Source organism: Budorcas taxicolor, chromosome 11 (genome assembly GCF_023091745.1).
Source record: "Budorcas taxicolor isolate Tak-1 chromosome 11, Takin1.1, whole genome shotgun sequence".
Lineage (NCBI taxonomy): Eukaryota > Metazoa > Chordata > Mammalia > Artiodactyla > Bovidae > Budorcas > Budorcas taxicolor.
In genome coordinates, this window is record NC_068920.1 from 103775713 (window position 1) to 103796256 (window position 20544).

The 20544-nt window shown below is 52.6% G+C and overlaps 1 protein-coding gene across 1 annotated transcript in view; it reads right to left on the bottom strand.

Moving 5' to 3' along the window:
- SH3RF3 (SH3 domain containing ring finger 3) overlaps positions 1 to 20544 on the bottom strand; it is a 160410-nt gene that overhangs the window by 11821 nt on the left and 128045 nt on the right. Inside the window, exon 8 of the mRNA XM_052648940.1 lies at positions 15600 to 15910. Coding sequence (XP_052504900.1) covers positions 15600 to 15910 — 311 coding nt within the window. The remainder of the gene's footprint in view (positions 1 to 15599; positions 15911 to 20544) is intronic.

The following is a 20544-nucleotide window of genomic DNA, read 5'->3' on the forward strand; positions in this document are numbered from 1 at the left end:
ATGGTCAGGGCTGACCGGCCCAAACCTGCCTCAGGTCCTGGAGCTCCTGGGACCGAGCCCCACCTTCTCCTGCCAGCCTCAGGCTTCCCCGACACATGGCCCCCAGCACTGCGGGTAACCACACACTGCAACAGTGTCCTGCGTACCCCGCTGTCCCAGAGATACCCCATGTTCAGTGAGGGCCATGGTGTGATATGGACTGGCTAGCAGCCTCCATAGCAGGAAACCTGGGTGCTATGTTGAGCTCTAGCTCAGCAGGTCTGGGCGGGGGGGCTGGGTTACCTCCCTGTGGCCCCTGGTCCATCAGACGAGCAAGTGCTGACATCCGCCACTCCTCACCGTCACAGCCTCCCAGGGCCAGGACTGGGTGGCCCGAACCCCTGGGGTGTCAGCACCCTGTGAGGGCCCTGAACTCAGGATTGGACCCTAGTGGTCCCACCTCTGCTGTGTAGCCCAGGACGCTGTCATTGCACCAAGTGGTGTCACAAAGGCCAGCACAGAGAAGGAGGCACTGCGGCCAGGGTTCTATGAAGGCAGGAGACCTGTGCACATGCGCCTGCCCCAAGGGCCCCAGGGTGCAAAGCCAGGCTGGGGCCCAACATGAGAGGGTGGGGGCAAGGGCCACGCCACCTGGCACTCCTCCCAGCAGGTGCCCCTGGGCCTCGTTTCCTCACCTGTGGAGTGGGGGTGACGACAGTCCCTGCTCGGGAGAGCTGCCTGGGGACCGGATGAAATAAGACATGCCAGACATTTGCCTGCTGTCCCTAGCACCCTCTCATCACCATGGTTACCAGAGCCGGCTGGAGACTTCTTTCTGAGGCCACCAGTCTACCCAGTGACACACGGGTGTCTCTCCACGGCTGCATCTCACTGTCTGGGCACGGAAGTGCCACGCTCAGCCAGAGGAACAGTGCCAGGACCTCGTCTCTTTGACAGCAGTCCTCACAGGATGCGAGTGTTGACGCTGTGCTTCCCACAGGCTGTGGTGACATGTGTGGCGGAGGGGGCCTCTTCCCTGTGCTGAGCTGCAGGGGCTGTGAGCAGAGCCAGAACAGGAAGGAGAAGGCCTGAATGTCTTTCCCCAACAGGAGTGTAACCTGCTGGGCCATGAAGGGCCTCACGGCTCTGAACAGAGGTGCTTCCTGGGTTCTCTGAAGCCCCTGGACTTGCCAGGCTGGGTGCAGGTAGCTTCTCAAAGCCAAGTCACGCCCTTCACCAGGGATAAGAGGCTATGGTTTAATTCAGCTGAGAAACGACGAGGTGAAGGGCGGTGGCTATGAAGCTCTGACCGGCTGCCCCACGTCCTGTGAGGTGAGGCTCCCCGACTGACAGCGCAGGACTGCTCGGGTGTCAGGCTCCCAGGGTCTGCCTGTCCCTCCCCTCCAGCAGCCCGAGGCAGATGCTGGCGATGGCCTTCTGCACCCAGGGCTACCCCTGCATCCCAATTACCCCCACCCTTGGTTCTGCAACCTGGGGGCTGACATGACCAGCTTGGAGCAGCTCTGGGAAGCTGGGGCATGATGACTCCATAGTATGTGTCTCCCCAGGGGACGAGGAGATGGAGACAGAATGACCCAGAAGCCCTTGGAGAGCTATGGAGAGGGACTCGGGGAGGGGTGCTGCCCTCCCTGGTGCCAAAATGGGCCAGCTGGGTGGGCCCTGGGAAAGCCACAGGGATCTTCAGTCACGAGTGAGGGCAGGGCCTCATGGGTCAGAACTAAGGTACTTCCTGGGCTCTGGGAAGTCCTGCAACTTCCAGGCTGGGTCCCCACTCTGAATGGCCAGGGGCCCCACACCCACTACCCCAAGGAGCAGCTGGGAGTCTGGCACCCATGGGTCGACTAGTACATATTCTAGGCCAAGTCCCCCTGGATCTGTGTCTCTGAACACCCGCAGGCTCTGAAAACTGCCATCCTGCCAGCCTCACTTTATTCATCCCAAGTGGGAACCACACCCCAAATCTAGGGTGATGAGTCCAAACAGAGGCAAGGAAGGTTCCTCTAGAAATCAGGGGAGCCCCACCCAGGACCGCATCTCTGCGGACGGACCCGAGCAAGCGGGCTGCTCTGGGGGGTGGGGACAAAGTGCCCCCAGGAGAAGGGCGGCTGTGCTGGTGGGATTGGGCCGCACAGACAGTGGTTAGGAGTGAGGGGACTGTGTGTGCTGCCCCAAGTCCCATCTCACTGGCATGTGAAGTGAAAGTGAAAGTCGTTCAGTCATGTTCGACTCTTTGCGACCCTGTGGACTATACAGTCTGTGGAATTCTTCAGGCCAAATACTGGAGTGGGTAGCCGTTCCCTTCCCCAGGGGATCTTCCCAACCCAGGGACTGAACTCAGATCTCCCACAATGCAGGCAGATTCTTTTACCATCTGAGCTACCAGGGAAGCCCTTTTATGATTTTTATATATATAAAATACCATAATCTGTTTATGATTCTTTTTAAGAATCAGAAGACTCAGGAGGAGCCTCCACTAATGCCGAGAAGCAGGTGGGTAGAGGGCAGCTCCCAGAAGGGGCTTCCCTAGGCAATGGCAGTGAGGCCAGGTGTGTGTACAGGGCAGAGCCTGTGGTCGGTCTGTTCAGACGCCGCTCTGTGTCCAGGGTCCTGCCTGGCCCCGCATTTAGCGAGCACCTGCTTTCCCATCTCCATGTGAAACTCCTTCCTCTTCTATGAATCCCAACCCCACCCCCTCCACCACCACCACCCTCCTCCTGTGGCCTGAGCAGAGATGGTGTTCAAGGTGAGGCCTCCCCCATTCTGGTGATTCACTTTTCCTGGGTCTCTCCCACGTGCACATGTTATTAAACTTCGATATCCTCCTATTGATACACCTCATTTAGTTCTTAAATCTGCCAGAAGGACCCAGAAGGGGAGAGAAATGTCTTCCCCCAACAGGAGACACCCCAGGAGAGAGCGGTCGCGGGTGAGCCCCAGTGGGAAGTGGGGTCCCAAGGCCTCCCAGAGTGGCTCCCTCAGGTTCTCTCTGGGCAGCGGGGCTGTTGGGGTGGGGTGGTGGGCTGGGCAGCCCATCCCTGGCCCTTGGTGAGCATTCCTTTCTGGGAGAGCTTGTTTCTCTCTCATCTGCTCTGTCCACTTGCACGCCTTCAGGTCTTCAGCCTCTGTATGTTATTTTCTACCCCCTCCCCTACATGGACCACTACTTGAATTTGTGCTGTAACCTAGCCCCATGGGCAGTGGTGCCTGCACCGGGGAAGTTCCCACAGGAGCCCAGCCCTGGAGCGGGGCCAGACCAGACCTCTGAGCGGTACCCTTGTCCCCAGGCAAGAAGCCACTGGGCAGGACACAGTGAGATGAGGGAGGGTTAAAACGCTGAGCTTTCACTGCATCACAGCTTTCCCTGGACTCAGCGTTCTGACCTTCTCCTTTCTCTTCGCACCCTGATGCAGGAAGGCCTGTTAACTTGGCAGAATTTATAGCTCAACACTAATGTCTTTAAGATTGCTTCTGAGGAGGTCAGGCCAGAGGGCAGATGGCAGAGGCGTGAAGTCAGAACAGCCCTCTGGCTCTAGGCTGTGTCTGGGCTGCTCTCGGCTTCCTCCACCAGGACAACCTTGCCTTGAATGTACGTTTCCAATGGGCCTCTGCTTGTTTTCTGTATAACAAATGTGGGGCCACCACAAAATATTAAATTAAATGAAATGCATTCAGATGAAATCTCTGCAAAACCTGGTATCCTCCAGAAAGGGTTCTGGAATGGAACAAGGAAGATCAAACACATCCTTATCTACTCAGGTGTGCCAAGTGCAGGTACTTCTGAAAATTTTTTTAAACAAACAGATGGGTAGAAACTACCTCATCCAACCAGAAAAACGGCGGCAGGACGGTCGCCACAGGGGAGGGGCCGTCCACACCGGAAGGGCTCTGCCAGCGGGATGCAGGATCTCGGAGGCTCAGGTAGGGATCTAAGCTGTTATTTCCACTAGCACTGACACCCAGCCCTGCCAGCTCTCAGGGACACTGGAGTTGTCTTCCTGGACTCATGTCCTTCTTAGCACAGCTGTTTCCAGGCAATGTCAGGTGACATCACCTGGGCACCAGCTCGGAGTGGCCGGCCTCAGCCCTGCAAATCCCAGACCCTGGCCTGGCTGCTCCTCCCTGAGAAGGGCCTGACTGGGCTCTTCTGCTCCTAAACTCTAAAGAGCTGCCACCACATGCACATGGCTGCTTGTCATCATCACATTAGAATGATTAGGAAAGGACAGAAATTTGGAAGAACTCAAGGTGTCAGGACCCCAGGGAACTCAGGTCACCAGGAGCCCCTCATGGCTCCTCTCTGAGCTGCTGATCTGACAGGCAGGAAGTGGCCACCTCGCAGACGGAGGGAGGGCCTCAGAGTCCACCTCGCAAGCAATCCTGGCAGGAGGATGTGGGAAAGGTTTAACTAGAGCTGCTCACGCCGAAGGGCAGGGAGGGCTGCCTATGGGTTGTGGGTGAGTTTATCTTCCACGACTTGACTCCTGGGGCCATTTCTACTAGGGGTGCCGAAAGCGGAGGCCCTGGACCCTCTCCCAGCGTGTGCCCTGGGGCAGGGACTCAGGCCAGCACAGAGAGGGGCCACAAAGCCCACATCTCTCCCTGGGATGGACTTTGTTGTTCTCCAGTCTTGCCTCAGTGGCAGTGTTTTCTTGCCATCAGCACAGAGGAGGGAGGTGCCAGTGTCCTTCACAAACTACGAGTGTCTCTCTGGCTGGAAGGCAGGCTTCTCTGCACAGGAGGCTGAGGAGCTGCCTGCAGCTCCCCTGTGTGTCTCCCTGCTGCCCTTCGATGGGCCCTGCCTCCGGGTTCCAGGGCGACCTACGGAGCACCCACTTGTTCAGCTCTGAGCCGGGGCAGGAGCCAGGGCTCACCACCAAGCAAGCGCCAACCAAGATTCTGCTGTCAGTGGGTCAAAGAGCACACGGGTGGCTGAGGGCAGCCCAGGTGTGCGGTGAGGAAAAGGGTGAGTTCTAGAAAGCAAGGATTGATGACGTGCTGCCAGGATTTCTGGTCACGGGGGAGTCGGTCTCTGGGGAGGGGGCCCTGTAGGGGTGTGAGTGTGTGAAGCACACTGCCGAGGGTTCTGGGTCCTGCAGACCACCCCCGTCAGACTCCTCCTTCACTGATGAGCAGGGGAGCTCATTTTCATTCTGTGATGAGGTCCTTGGACCCTCTGGTGGGGGTGCTGTCAGCCTGCTGAGATGGGTCCTTCCACCCCAGGGGGGCTCTGCTCCACTGACCAGAAGCAGTTCTGGGCTTGCCCACTGCCCAGACGGGCTGGTGTGACAGCCACCAACAGAAGCGGTGTCACCCAGGCTGTGTCCTTTTCCCAACATGGCTCTAATGACGCTCTGCTGCAGTGTGGCCTGGCACCTCCTCCCTTTACTGCTCTGCTGTCCCTGGTGCCACGCACCAGACATGCCCGTCCCCCCGACCGCCGCCTGACCTCTGCGCTGTGTCACACTCGGAGTCGTCACAAACGGAGCTGCTCTGCACACTCATTCTGGAGCCCATGGGGCAGGAGATCCCCTCTCTCCTAGGAAGACCTCCAGGAGTGAGTGGCTGGGTTCATGTCTCTAGGGACCGCTGGGCTCTCTTCCAGACCGTGTGTACCGTCTTCTACTAATATTCCCCCCAGCAGCGACCGGGAGCTCTCTGCTCAGCCTAACCCTTTAAATACTAGCTCTGCCTCCCATCTTCACGGAATATGGGCACCCCCATCCCCCTTCCCCCCACACATGCAATAAGGAATACAGTTTCTACATAAAAACAGGCACAGGTCTTGTAGACAAGCCCTAGCCTTGTTTTGCACACAAGTGGCTTTCTCATGTCACGTGACAGCCTTCTCTGAATGGGCAGAAAACACAGACGTAACTCATGTCCCGTGTATGCTCCCAGGGGTGACCTCAGCAAAGAGGGGCTCATGACCCATCCTGTGGCCACCAGTCAGCTCTCTCCCCAGCAAGTCCTATCAAAGTGACCACGGTGGTAGGGACAGAGGCAATGTGTGGGCTCAATATCACAGGTGTCCTCCCACCAGCACCTCCTGGCTGCGGCCACTGCCGACTGCCCAGTCTGCCAGAGACCAGCAATGAGCCCCCAACACGCCCCCCACCTCTGGATGGTCAGTGCGCCCTGGCGGCAGGCTGATTACATGGGACCACTTCCACCACGGATGGGGCAGCTTTTAGTTCCCACTGAAACAGTCACTTATTCTGGACTCATGGCTCCTCCCCCACATGCAATGCTTCCGCCAAAACTCCTGTCTGTGGACTCAGGGAATACCTTACCCAGCATCACGATACTTTACATAGCAATGCTTCTGGAAAAAATCAAACTTGATGATGGGCCCCTGCTCGTGGAATTCACTGGTCTCACCCTGCCCCTCACTGTCCACAAGCAGGCAGCCTGACAGAGTGGTACAGTGACCTCTTGAAGATCCAGTGAGTCTGGATCCAGGAGACTCCTTGGGGCATCTCAGTGTCACCATGCCCTATGCTCAGGGTCATTGGGAAATGACAACAGCTCATCCCAAGCAGGACAGCTGATGGCCCAGACCCTTCAGCATGGAGCCCTGGGTCCCCAGATCAGAAGCACAGCAGCTGAGCTGCTCGCTGGAGGCAAAGAGGCAACGGAGCGGGTGGCAGGAGAGGCAGTTACAGACATGACAACTGTGGTCGGCACAGAGATTGCCTAGTTCTGTTGGGAATGCAGCCGTGTGTGTGTACCTATAAAACACCTTTGTTTCTTCACTCTCCCATTCCTCATCATGGAACATCAGCAGTGCTGACTTTATACCTCGGCCTTGCAGTTACAAGACACCACGGAGAAGCACAAACATCATAGAGGACTCGGCATGCCCCTGTGGGGGTCAGCTCGTCCCAGTGGCTCGCAGCACAGTGATCTCACATCAGCAGAAGCAAGCCCCTTCGCTGTCTTTACTCAGAGATGAGGCTGGATCAGAGTTGGGCTCGGGGTCCGGCTAATAGGGTACACTGTGATGGCTGCTTTGTGTGGCAGGTTGGCCAGGCTGTGGGGCCAGTGGTCAGCCCCTCGTCTGGACACTGTGGGGAAGGTGTGTCCAGATGTGGTCAACTCCACAAGCTGGGGCTTCAGGAAAGCAGGCTCCTTGCAGCATGGGCCTTGATGGCCGGGTGGCTGGCGTCACCGGTCAAGTGCCTAGGGAACAAGCAAGGTTTCCTGGGAAAGACCTTCTGCCTCCAGATAGCACCTTGATTCCTGACCTCTGTCAGCCTGTCGGTGCCAAGGTCTTTGGCTTCCAGCCTCCGTGATCATCACAGGACCCAGGCTCTCGGATGAGCGTTAACTCAGGCCCTGAGGTGTGTAAATGTACCTCTCTCTATTTGCTCTGCTTCTCTGTGGAACTCTGATTGAACAAACCAATAATGAAGAAAGACTTTTGTAATCAGCAGAAGACATTAGTCCCATCTTTGTTCAGTTGCTCAGTCGTGTCCGACTCTTTGTGACCCCATGGACTGCAGCATACCAGGCTTTCTTCACCATCTTCTGGAGCTTGCTCAAACTCACATCCATTGAGTCAGTGATGCCATCCAACTATCTCATCCTCTGTCGCCCCTTTCTCCTCCTGGCTTCTATCTTTCCCAGAATTAGGATCTTTTCCAATTAGTCAGCTCTTCGCCTCATGTGGCCAAAATATTGGAGCTTGAGCTTCAGCATCAGTCCTTCTAGTGAATATTCAGGGTTGATTTCCTTTAGGATTGACTGGTTTAATCTCCTTGCGGTCCAAGGGACTCTCAAGAGTCTTTTCCAGCACTATAGTTCGAAAACATCAATTCTTCGGCACTCACCCTTCTTTATGGTCCAACTCTCACTCTCATACATGACTACTGGAAAAACCATAGCTTTAACTAGACAGACCTTTGTCAGCAAATAAATGTCTCTGCTTTTTAATATGCTGTCTAGGTTTGTCATAGCTTTTCTTCCAAGGAGCAAGCGTCTTTTAATTTCATGGCTGCAATCACCAACTGCAGTGATTTTGGAGCCCAAGAAAGTAAGTCTGACAGTGTTTCTATTGTTTCCCCATCTATTTGCCATGAAGTGATGGGACTGGATGGCATGATCTTAGTTTTCTGAATGTTGAGTTTTAAGCCAGCTTTTTCACTTTTTCCCATCTTAGAATTAAACAGAAATTTCCGGGACTTGTCTAAGGTGATAAAAAGCAAAGACATTAGAAGACAGTGGATGCAGCCAGAAATGCAGCCACAACTGCTAGTCTTACAAAGAGACCATGAAGTGATAACATTTTCTTTAAATTGACCCATCAGTTCTACTTGAGATATGGTTGGAAGGAGAGTGAATCCTCTAAGAAGATGAATGTGCTTCATTCCCAGGCCACGGGCGAACATGTCTTGTAATTTATTAAGATGTGGCCCGGAAGGAAATACAGAGCTCATAACAGTCAAGCCTGCCCCCAGAGTGACTTCGCCCTGGAGGGAAGCGCAGGTCTGCAGCTCCTGTCCTGCCCCAAAGTAGGGATGCCGCCCCTGCCTCCACACAGCTGCCCGCACAATGGCGTGTGTGACAAGATGGGAAGGCACTGCAGTTCCTGAGGGCCACCTGCTGGCCTGGCCTCCTGTGGGCACTACCTTCGGTTTATGGGCTGTGCCCAGGTTTTTCTCTTGAACTGGTTACATCAGCTGAGATTCCCTGGGCATGAAGGACTGGAAAAAAAGTCTCCCACCTCTGATGAGGACACAGCGGTCTCAGAAGACAGCACTAGTGCTGGGCTGGAATTTTGTACCAGATCATTCTAGCTGAGGTTGGATCTCTTGGGCCCATGGCCCACGGCCGCTCGGATGTACTTGGACATCCACCTTTTGTACCGCCAGCTCTCCTGGCTGCTCTGGGTGTTCAGGTGTCAAATCTCCCCCATCCTGATTAGTTACAGTAACATTTGCCCTCCTGGGAGACTTAAAAGAGGTGGCTACTACAGGTGAGTCACAAATCTTTTCCATTTGTAGAGTTTACTGCTATTTTAAAAATGAATTTGGGAGACTTCTCTTGTGGTCCAGTGGTTGAGAATCTGCCTGCCAATGCAAGGGACACAGGTTCGATTCCTGGTCTTGGAGGATCCCACATGCCCTGGGGCAATTAAGCCCATTTGCCACAACTACTGAAGCCCGAACACCTAGAAGCCCCTGCTCTGCAGTGAGAGGTCACCACAACGAGAAGCCTGAGCACCACAACATAGAGTAGCCCCACTCACTGCAACTAGAGAAAGCCTGAAGCAACAAAGGCCCAGCACAGCCAAAAAAAAAAAAAGCTTCAACACTCTAAAAAAGTGAATTTTGGTTTAATGTTTTGCAGCAAAAACCCAACTTCTGACTGGAATAGTTTTCTTGGGTGTCATCCATCCTTCAGGCTAAATGTCAGGTGTGAAACTAAGACCTTAAAAACCCCTTTACACCCGTGTTTCTTGGTGGACACAGGAAATGGAGCCTCCAGTGTGGAGATGAACAAGTACCGTTTCACAAACAGAATGCCAACTGGCCCAGGTTCATTTCAAGTAGGCAGCATCTCTTGGTTTGGCAACAGTAAGTGTCCTTTTTCTGAAACTGCAAAATCAAATCCCCTTTTAATCTTTCCTCAGGAGCTTCAGGAATAGAAGCTGTGCATCTATATCTAACCCGCAGTTCGTATGGGGTCTGGCCTTCAGTGAACTGTCAGATACCTAATGCTGCTGCTGCTGCTGCTAAGTCACTTCAGTCGTGTCCGACCCTGTGCAACCCCATAGACAGCAGCCCACCAGGCTCCTCTGTCCCTGGGATTCTCCAGGCAAGAACACTGGAGTGGGTTGCCATTTCCTTCTCCAATGCATGAAAGTGAAAAGGGAAAGTGAAGTCGCTCAGTCGTGTCTGACTCTTTGTGACCTTATGGACTGCAGCCTACCAGGCTCCTCCATCCATGGGATTTTCCAGGCAAGAGTGGCTCCTAATACTTTCATCCAAATACCTATGCTAGGCATGTATGTAAGGAGATCAAGCCAGTCAGTTCTAAAGGAAATCAACCCTGAATATTCATTGGAAGGATCGATGCTGAAGCTGAAGCTCCAGTACTTAGGCCACCTGATGTGAAGAGCCGACTCATGGGAAAAGACCCTGATGCTGGGAAAGATTGAAGGCAAGAGAAGGGGATGACAGAGGATGAGATGGTTGGATAGCATCACTGGCTCAATGGACATGAATCTGAGCAAACTCTGGGAGATAGCAAAGGACAGGGAGGCCTGGTGTGCTGCAGTGCATGGGGTCACAAAGAGCCAGACATGACTGAGTGATGGAACAATAAAGCACGAATGAGCACTTCCTCCTTCCAATGGCATGGTGGCAGGTGTCATGCTGCTACCTCACTGGTGCAGGAATCAAGCAGGGGAAGCCCCTGGAGCCCCTACGGGGGCAGCGACATGAGCCTCCACCCCTTTCACACACATCCATTCATTTGGGCCCTCCTTCTCCAAATTCAAGCTCCACTCACTGTGTAGTAGTTTTGGCTCCTGCCCTCCCCCGCCCCTCACCCCATACCCTGATGCCCTGGGCACCCAGCAGGAGAAGCTGACCAACAGGCCCGAGGAGAGGGCATGGGCACTGGCTGAGCACCAAGGCCTGGCCTCACTCCTGGGGGTTACCAGATGCCTGGCCTTGGCCCCTAGGTGTGCATCACGCCCTGAAAGCTCACCAGCACCACACTGAGCTAAGGCCCAGAAGTTGGTAGATTGAGGCTCAGCCCAGGACAAGGGCCAGGGGCCTCAGAGGGAGGCCTGGAGGTTGGCCAGGCCCTTCTGGGAGAGTGCAGAGGAGAAGGTCCCAGGCTGGCTCTGAGCTCTCCGCAGACCAGAGGGCCCTGTCCTGTCCTACTCAGAGTCTGCGACCTACCCGTGTCACCGGGGGAGGGACGCTCTGATGGCACATTCTCTCCAAAAGTAAGTTGCCTGTAAAGCCTCACTGTTCTGACAGTGGGGACATATGCTTTCAGGATGGGCTCACTGTCTGCCCGAGGAGCACTCATCTGCCTCACGCCCACCCGCCTTCTCCCACCAGCAGTCCAGTTGTAGGGAGCCAAGGTGAAGGGTTGAGGTCATGAGGCCTCCAGAGGCCTGGGGCAGTCAGCAAAGGGCCCTCCACCCACCAGGGCACCAACTCCAGCGCCGCAGCAGGCAGGTCTGCCCAGCACACATGTCCCCGGGAGGACACAGGTCTCCATGGCCCATGGGGGGCCAGACGACCGCCGGACTCCTCAGCGACTCATTTGTGGGGTGAACAGGGTTCCTGAAGCCCTTGAGAATGTGCCTCCTGGGCTGTGTGCTCAGTGAGTTTCCTGTGTAATTGAGCCCCACTGGTGATGCAGCACTGATTGCGGGCAGGATGCCCTGTGTGGGGGCCTGTCCTCCCCGCAGAGGTCAGTGTGATGTTGGGGCCTGCAGGGGATGCCGGTCCTGGTGAGGTCAGACCTAGTCCACTCCCCCACTGGGTAGGATGTTTGCAGGATGCCTCCCCCTGTCCTGCTGGTGGGGTTGGCAGAGCCGGGGGCACTGGCACAGAAAGCCAGGGCCTGTCTTGAAACTGGAAACACTTTGGCAACAACCGATACGCTGGTTACAGAGCTGGCAAAGCCCTCCTCCTAGTCCACATCTTAGAAACAGCACGGGCAGCGGCTTGCTTGGCGCATGGATGCCCAATGGGGGAAATAAATTCACAAACCAGTGGTTCTTCACTTTAGGAAAAGGTGGCTGGTTGTTTAAGAGCTTCAACTTTGGGGCTTCCCTGGTGGCTCAGTGGTAAAGAATCTGCCTGCCAATGCAGGATACTCATGTTCCATCTCTGATCTGGGAAGATTCCGCACGTCACGAGCAACTAAGCCTGTGTGTACAACTATGGAGCCTGTGCTCTAGAGCCAGGGAACTGTAGCTACTGAGCACACATGCCACAAGTGCTGAAGCCTGAATACCCTAGAGCCTGTGCTCTGCCGCAAGAGAAGCCGTGTACTGAGAAGCCTGCATACCACATCCAGAAAGTAGCCCCCATTCACTGCAACTAGAGAAAAGCCCATGCAGCAACCAAGACCCAGCACAGCCCAAAATGAAGAACCTTTTTAAAAAAAGTCCAGGGACAATTCCAAAAAAAAAAAAAAAAAAGCCTCATCTTCAAGATTTCTTCAGATTGCACATTCCTGAGTTTTCATTAAACATGTCACTGTATCCCTCCCATCATGTGTGGTGTACTTGGTCGCTCAGTTTTGTTCAACTCTTTGAGACCTCATGGACTGTAGCCCACCAGGCTCCTCTGTCGATGGGGATTCTCCAGGCAAGAATACTAGAGTGGGTTGCCATGCCCTCCAGGGGATCTTCCCAACCCAGGGATCGAACCCAGGTCTCCCGCTTTGCAGGCGGATTCTTTACCATCTGAGCCACCAGGGAAGCCGAAGAATATTGGAGTGAGTAGCCTATCCCTTCTCCAGCAGATCTTCCTGACCCAGGAATCGAACCTGGGTCTCCTACATTGCAGAAGGATTCTTTACCAGGTAAGTTACCAGGGAAGCCCCCTCACATCATATATACACACAATTTTAATCTGGGGCTGTGGTTAATAAAGGACAGTTCGCCTGCAAACTGGTCACCATGAGGTCCCTACAGTAAGCAGGCCTGCCTGCTCTGCCCTGGTCATTGGCCCAACCACAGAACCATGTGAAGTCATTCAGTCGTGTCCAACTCTTTGCGACCCCATGGACTACAACCTACCAGGCTCCTCTATCCATGGGATTATATAGGCAAGAATATTGGAATGGGTTGCCATTTCCTTCTCCAGAGGATCTTCCGACCCAGGGATGGAACCCTGGTCTCCCACATTGCAGGCAGACGCTTTATGGTCTGAGCCACCAGGGAAGCCACCGGCCTCCATCGGCCCAAACCCACCCCCAAAGGCTTAGCCCACAGAGGCCACACCTTCTGCATGAGTTTGGTCAAATGGTTCACTCTCATGGGACCCCTTCTGGCTGCACTTGAGTCATGTACAACCAGAAGGCAGATGCCCCAGGCTCAGAGTCCCCTCTTCTGGGCCGACCTCAGGGCCTCCTGCCAGCAGTTACCCTGGACTTCTTGCCCTCCAAGTCCTGCACAAGCCAAAAACATCAGCAGTCACGGTCTCATGGAGAGGGGAGGCTACCACAAGTCAGTGCACTGGGGCTGGACAGCCTGGAGACCAGAGTCCTCAGCCTGGCCCCACAGCCAATGCTCTGTGATCCCAGGCAAGTGCCTCAGCATCTCTGAACCTAGGAGGGTCATCAAGAATGAACAGTTTAATGCGAAGATCTTGAGAAGTTCTTTCCAGTTCCCAGACTCTATTACTCTGTGAAAAGGAAATACCAGGGGAAATACTAAGGAAATACCCTTCATCGACCAGGGGAAAGTTAACTTTCTTCCAGCCCATAAAGTAAAGAATTTTCTACAAGTCATGCGGGGGGAACGTTACCGGCAGTTTTTCCAACTCTGTTCAATCAACAAACATCACCAGATGCCCGCTATGCATGAGGCACCTCCAGGGTCAGTCAGGGCTCTGAGATTTCTGAAGTAAGTTTTAAATCAGGACTTAGCACAAAATAGCAACCAACCCCCACACATGCTGACCCTCCTATGTGCTGGGTCTGCTGACCCGCTGCATGTCCTTTTCCATCTAAACACACACTGGTCCAAATCCACTAAGCTGGTCTCGTGACTCCTGAAGGTCGTTTCAAACTTGGGTCACAAGAAGGACCCTCAGCATGCTGGGGCCACAGACAGTGCTGTCTGGAGCCAGCAGTCAGCCTTGGAGTGGATGCAGGGGAGGGAGGCACGTGAGTGTCCCTGGTCAGGTCTGACCCCCATCCTCCTCCCACCTGGGGCCTCCCAGCGGCTCTTGGGCTGCCTCTACTGGCTACCTTCTTTGGCCTTTGCTCAGCTGAGGCTGCCAGAGGCCTCCTCTTACTGACAGGCGCCCTGCTCCCCATTCTCACCACCCTCTGGGGTCCAGGCAGACAGCCTCACCATCTGGATCAGGTGTTGCCCCCAAGGGACCAGAGAGGATGCTGTCTACTTGAGGGGCATGCTCCAATCAAAGCTGGTTTCATACTGAAAGGTCTGAAAACATCCACAGGGACCTCCCTGGTGGTCCAGCGGCTAAGACTCCACACTCCCAATCTAGGGGGCCCGGACCCCTGGTCAGGGAACTGGATCCCTCCCACATGCCACAGTGGAGATCGAAGATCCTGAGTGCCGCAACTGGGATCCATCAGAGCCATAAATATGTGAATGAAATGAGAGTGAAAATCGCTCGGTCGTGCCAACTCTTTGCAACCCCATGGACTGTATAGTCCATGGGATTCTCCAGGCCAGAATACTTTCCCTTCTCCAGGGGATCTTCCCAACCCAGGGATCGAACCCAGGTCTCCCACATTGCAGGCGGATTCTTTACCAGCTGAGCCACCAGGGAAGCCCCTAAAGTGAAAGCTCATTCAGTTGTATCCCACTCTTTGTGACCCCAAGGACTGCAGCCTGCCAGGCTCCTCTATCCAAGGAATTCTCCAGGCCAGAATACTGGAGTGGGTAGCCGTTCCCTTCTCCAGGGGATCTTTCCAAGCCAGGGACTGAACTCAGGTCTCCTCCACTGCAGGAGAATTCTTTACTATCTGAGCCACAAGGGCAACGCAAATATGTGAATGAGTATTTTTAAAAAGCGTACACTAGAGAGAGAGAGAGAAAAAAAATACCCCAGGCTGTAGCAAAGCCAAGAGCATGAGAAAAAGCCACCTGGACAGTGAGGCCAATAAAAGGAGTGACCCCTGCTGGGGATCGGGCCCGCCGTCCAGCACAGCCTGGGAAGCACAGTGGCCTGACCACTGGACACGTCTCACTTGCCCTGAAAGACCAAAAGTGAAGAAAGGTCAAACAGCTCATCAACGATTTTTTTATACAGATCCCATGCTGAAATGACAACATTTTTGGATATTGGGTCTAGTAGATTACACCATTAAAATGAATTTCACTTTTTATCTCATTTTTAACTTTCCACAATGTGGCTACAGGAAGACGGCAAGTTACATGTGTGGTCTGAATTATGATTCCATCTGCGGCACTGACATAGAAATCTGGACTCCCGTCTTGGCTCAGCTGACCGCTAGCTGATGGTGACTGAGGCCAGCTCCCCAGACTCAGTTTCTTCCTGAAATAAGCCCACTTCCCTCACTGCTGGGGAAGAGTTGAGGGCCAGCCACACCTACGAGGAGGCCGGCGCTCTACCCGGGCCTGTGTCCCCACTGCCCTTGTGTGCGCTGTGGACGGAGCATGGAGGGGAGGATGGCAAGTGCTCACATGCGCGTGAGGTCTGTGGACGTGTTATTAGATGTCCTGACACCTGGCAGTGTCTAATCCCAGCAAAGCGAGTAGTTCACCACGGCTTTTCTCCAGAAGGAACTGAAGTGTCTTGAGGAGGGGGTGGGTGTTTTTTTGATGTGCGTGAGCACGCTGGGCTTGGATCGCCCTCCCTAAAAGGCGTCTGATGCCAAAGAAGTAGGACCACCCACTTGGCACTTACCTTCTCGTTTTTCCTCTCGTCTGGTCTGCCTCCCGCGCCGGTGGGGCTGGATGCGGTCAGGCTACCGGCGGGGCCCCCTCCGGCCTCCCCGTTGAGGTTGGCGGCGCTGACATTGGGAGGGGTGACGGCCGAGGCTGCCGAGGCGAGCGGGATGGCCGGCCGGGGGCACTGCGTCACTGGCTGGGGGCTGTGCTGCGGGGACCCCAAGGCGGGAGGCCTGAGGCTGGCGGGCAGGCGAGACGGGGAGTTCTGAGTGCGCAGGGGCGACACCGTGGCGGTCGGCCGGCCCTGGACCTGGGCCGGGTGGGCAGCTGGGACAGAGGGGTTGAGAGGGCGGGGGAAGGTCAGTCTGCAGGCAATCCTGGGGCTGCGGCCTCGCCATCCCGCCCACACCTCTGTCGAGGCCCTCGCCTTGGCCCTTCCCAGGTTCCTACAGTATGAACTGCAGTTGTCTGCCAGTACACGCCAGTTTTACAAACATCCTGTTCAACCCTTCTAGACCTGAAGCCCCTAGCGAAATGAAACGTTTCCTGCTTTACTCTCTACAAGCCTTTTCCAAATGCACATTTCTGAGTCCAGGTGAAACAAAGCCAGCTATTTGGAAGCCATCGGCTGCTTCCTCTCCTGTAAGCGCTGAGGAGCTGGGGGATGTGAGAGGTGGCCACACCCATTACATTCACCTTCTTTGACGGTGAACAAGGAATTAGTCTGTGAACAATAAAGAAGCAGGATTGGCCCCAGATAGCTATGTGCATATGAAAGAAATGCTTTCAGCAATACTGGACGCTTGTATCTTCCCATACAGAGAAGATCATTAAATCTCTTCATGTGAGAGATATAGTTTTCTCTTAATTAACAGTAATCTTTTAATATTTACATTACCTGCCTCTCCCTACAAACTTGTATGTAGCCTGGCTCCTTCTCCTCAAAGCGCTCTTGGGGTCACCTGAGATGCTGTCTCCTGGGCTCGAGTCCTAACGTTCCTACTGAATAAAACCTAACTCTCAGCTTTTAGGTTGTGCGTATTTTTTTTAGTGGACACTGGAGGAGCCTGGAAGAAGCCTGGGGAGGCCCTGGGTTACCAGGCACCACTGAATGTGAGGGGATCTCTGGACAGTGTGGCTGGGCGGTCTCCACCTGGAACTGGAAGTTATGGCCCAGCCCCTGGCTCCCATACCCAGTGGTCAAGCTGGCCAAGCATTAGCCATGATCACCGATGAAGGCTCACCATCCACCTCCCTACCCCAGCGTAAGTTTTGCGTGGTGGGATCTTCACGTTTCATTCACTAACATGTTCCAAACAGCTGGAATGGTGCCTGGCACATAGTAAGCGCTGAATAAAATTGTTTCAGAATATTTGTGTCTGAGAAAAGAGAACTCAGCTAAAACACCTGTACAGATTTCACAGAACTAAACCACTGGAGAAGAAAAGAACACTTCCCAGGAGAGGTGGGGCTCACTTCACAGCTGGTACGAGGGTTAGAATCCATGGGCCCTCAGTCGCCCGCCTGGCAGGACCCAAATGTGTGTCTGTTACTAGCTAAGCCTGCTGGTCTGTGACACCAGAGTAGACGTGGGCTGCTGGAGGAAAGACTGTGGACATGCCATTGCTCTCAGTCTGCCCCCCACTTCTCTAACCTGTCATCTCAGTAACTCTGGGCCCCTGAATCCTGCCAGCTCTCACAGGTCCACTCCACCTCCCAGGACTGGGTTCAGTGGGTGCTTTACAAAAAGCAAGTGAGTGAAAAATGATCTGCTTATTGTCACCTCTGTCCTTCCCTCACTATCAGGCCATCACGTCCTGTCGCATGGAGGAGCGGATGCTGGAAAGTCCACAACTTCAGGGCCATCTCTGTCTGGACACAACCCCTCAGCCTCCAGGCCCGGGGCATGCACTCAGTTTCTCCTGTCCGTCACTTCGCCCCCTCCTGTAGCTAACCCCGCCCTCAGGCCAGAGCTAGACTCACCTCCAAGTCCAGGTGGGGCTCCATTCCCTCCCCTACTCCAGGAGGGGTCTCAGTACAGAGCATGCCCAAGAAGGGCTCAATACTGACCACCTAGAAGGGGGCTCAGTACTGAGCACCCCCCAGCAAGGGGTTCAGTACTGACCACCCCCAGCATGGTCTCTGCCCCTAGATGTCCTCAAGGGGCTGCCTGTTGGTCTTCTGCAGGAGGTGAGAGTCAGCCAGCACCATCAGCTTCATCCCGGAGCCCAGGAGGCCAGCACGTCAACTCTCTTGTGTCCCATTTGTTTACATCCACACAATTGCTTCTTGAAGTATCAAAATTAACTACCCTCTCTGTGCCTAGAACAAGGGGCAGGAGTCCCACATGATTCCCTCTTCCAGGAGTCTCAACTCACTTCCATACCAGAAACACCACTTCTCACCCCATTCTTCCATCATGTTATCTGGACAAGAGCAACTGTGACTCCTGTCTCATCAACTTAATGGACACTTTAATGTTTTCAGAAAAAGTACTTATTGATCCAGTCATTTGTCTTCACACCAATACCACACTGATGACTGCGGCTTTATCAGTCCAGTTCAGTTCAGTCTCTCAGTCGTGTCTGACTCTTTGCGACCCCACAGACTGCAAAACACAAGGTTTCCCTGTTAATCACCAACTCCCGGAGCTTACTCAAACTTATGTCCATCGAGTCAGTGTTGCCATCCAACCGTCTCATTCTCTGTCATCTGTTTCTCCTCCTGCCTTTAATCTTTCCCAGCATCAGGGTCTTCTCCCATGAGTCGGCTCTTCATAGCAGATGGCCAAAGTATTGGAGTTTCAGCTTCAGCATCAGTCCTTCCAATGAATATTTAGGACTAATTTCCTTTAGGATGGACTGGTTGGATCTCCTTGCAGCCCAAGAGACTCTCAAGAGTCTTTTCCAACACCACAGTTAAAAGCATCAGTTCTTCAGCCCTCACTTTTCTTTATAGTCCAACTCTCACATCCATACAAGACTACTGGAAAAACCATAGCTTTGACTAGATGGACCTTTGTTGGCAAAGCAATGTCTTTACTTTTTAATATGCTGTCTATGTTGGTCATAGCTTTTCTTCCAAGGAGCAAGCGTCTTTTAATTTCATGGCTACAGTCACCATCTGCAGTGATTTTGGAGCCCTCAAAAATAAAGTCTGTTGCTGTTTCCATTGTTCTCCCATCTATTTGCCATGAAGTGATGGGACCGGATGCCATGATCTTTTCTGAATGTTGAGTTTTAAGCAAACTTTTTCACTCTCCTCTTTCACTTTCATCAAGAGGCTCTTTAGTTCTTCTTTGCTTTCTGCCGTAAGGGTGGTCTCATCTGCATATCTGAGGTTATTGATATTTCTCCTGGCAATCTTGATTCCAGCTTATGCTTCATCCAGTCCAGCATTTCTCATGATGTACTCTGCATATAAGTTAAACAAGCAGGGTGACAGTTTACAGCCTTGATGTACTCCTTTTTCTATTTGGAACCAGTCTGTTGTTCCATGTCCAGTTCTAACTTGCTTATTGACCTGCATACAGATTTCTCAGGAGGCAAGTCAGGTGGTCTGGTATTCCCATCTCTTGAAGAATTTTCCACAATTTGTTGTGATCCACACAGTCAAAGGCTTTGGTGTAGTCGATTAAGCAGAGGTAGATGTTTTTCTGGAACTCTCTCACTTTTCCAACGATCCAACAGATGTTGGCAAGTTGATCTCTGGTTCCTCTGGCTTTTCTAAATCCAGCTTGAACATCTGGAAATTCATAGTTCACGTACTGTTGAAGCCTGGCATGGAGAAATGCGGCTTTACAATGTGTCTTAAAATCAGTGTTAGCTTTCAACTTTGTTTTCCTTTTCCAGGTTTTTTTGGCCAAGGTCCTCTGCATGCCTATATGAATCTAGGTAGCAGATTGTCAGGTTCTACCAAAAAAATGGGTTAGATCTTGATTGGTACTCCACTGACTCCACAGGTCAGTTTTTGGAGAATAAACACCTTAACAACATTAAGTTTTCTTACTCCTAAATAAAGTATATCTCTGTAAATATTTAAGACTTCCTTAATTTCTCTCTTTAATTTGCAATATTTTGGAGTGTTCAAGTCTTATTCATCTTTCATCAGATTTAATCCTAAGTAATTTATGTTTTTAATGCTATCAAAATTGGTATAACTTTTTAAGTGCCAATTTCCAAAAATCATTCCTGGTACAGAGAGAAACAAAATCGACTTTTGTATGTTGACTTTGTATTCTGTAACCTTTGTGTAGATGCCTGTTCCCACCTGATATGTTTTTCCTTCTTTCTAAAGACAACTGTTTGACATTGTTCATGGTGTGTGATGCATCTTTTTAACTTCACTGTGTCTGAATAATTCTTTATTTTGCTTTCATTTATGAGAGACATTTGTTGGGTGTAGAATCCTAACTTGACAGATGCATTTCTTTCAGGACTTGTTAGGTTTTCCACTGCCTTCTCACTTGTAGTGTTCCTGACAAGAACTCTACTGTCACCCTTGTTTTTTCCCATGCTATGTATCTTTTCTTTATTGTGACTCTCAAGGTTGTCTTCATCACAGATTTTGAACAATTTGATCATACTTTGCCTTGTTGTAGTTTTCTTCATGTTCCTTGTGCTTGGGAGTCACTGAGTGCCACTGATCCATGAGTTTACAGTTTTTATCAAATTTAGAACAATTTTGGTCATTGTTTATTCAACTCATTCTTCTGTCCCACCCTTGTCTCCTTTACTTTGGGGATTTCAATTAAAAATATATTTGGCCACTTGAAATTGTCCTACTGCTCACTGATGCTCTGTTCATTTTAAAAAATCCTCTTCTATCTCTTTGTTTCATAGTTCCTACGGCTAGATCTTCAAGTTCACTACTATTTTCTAAGCAATGTCTAATCTGCCATTAATGCCATCCAGTGTGTATTCTTGATCTCACACTGTGTAGTTATTTTAGGAAGCTTGATT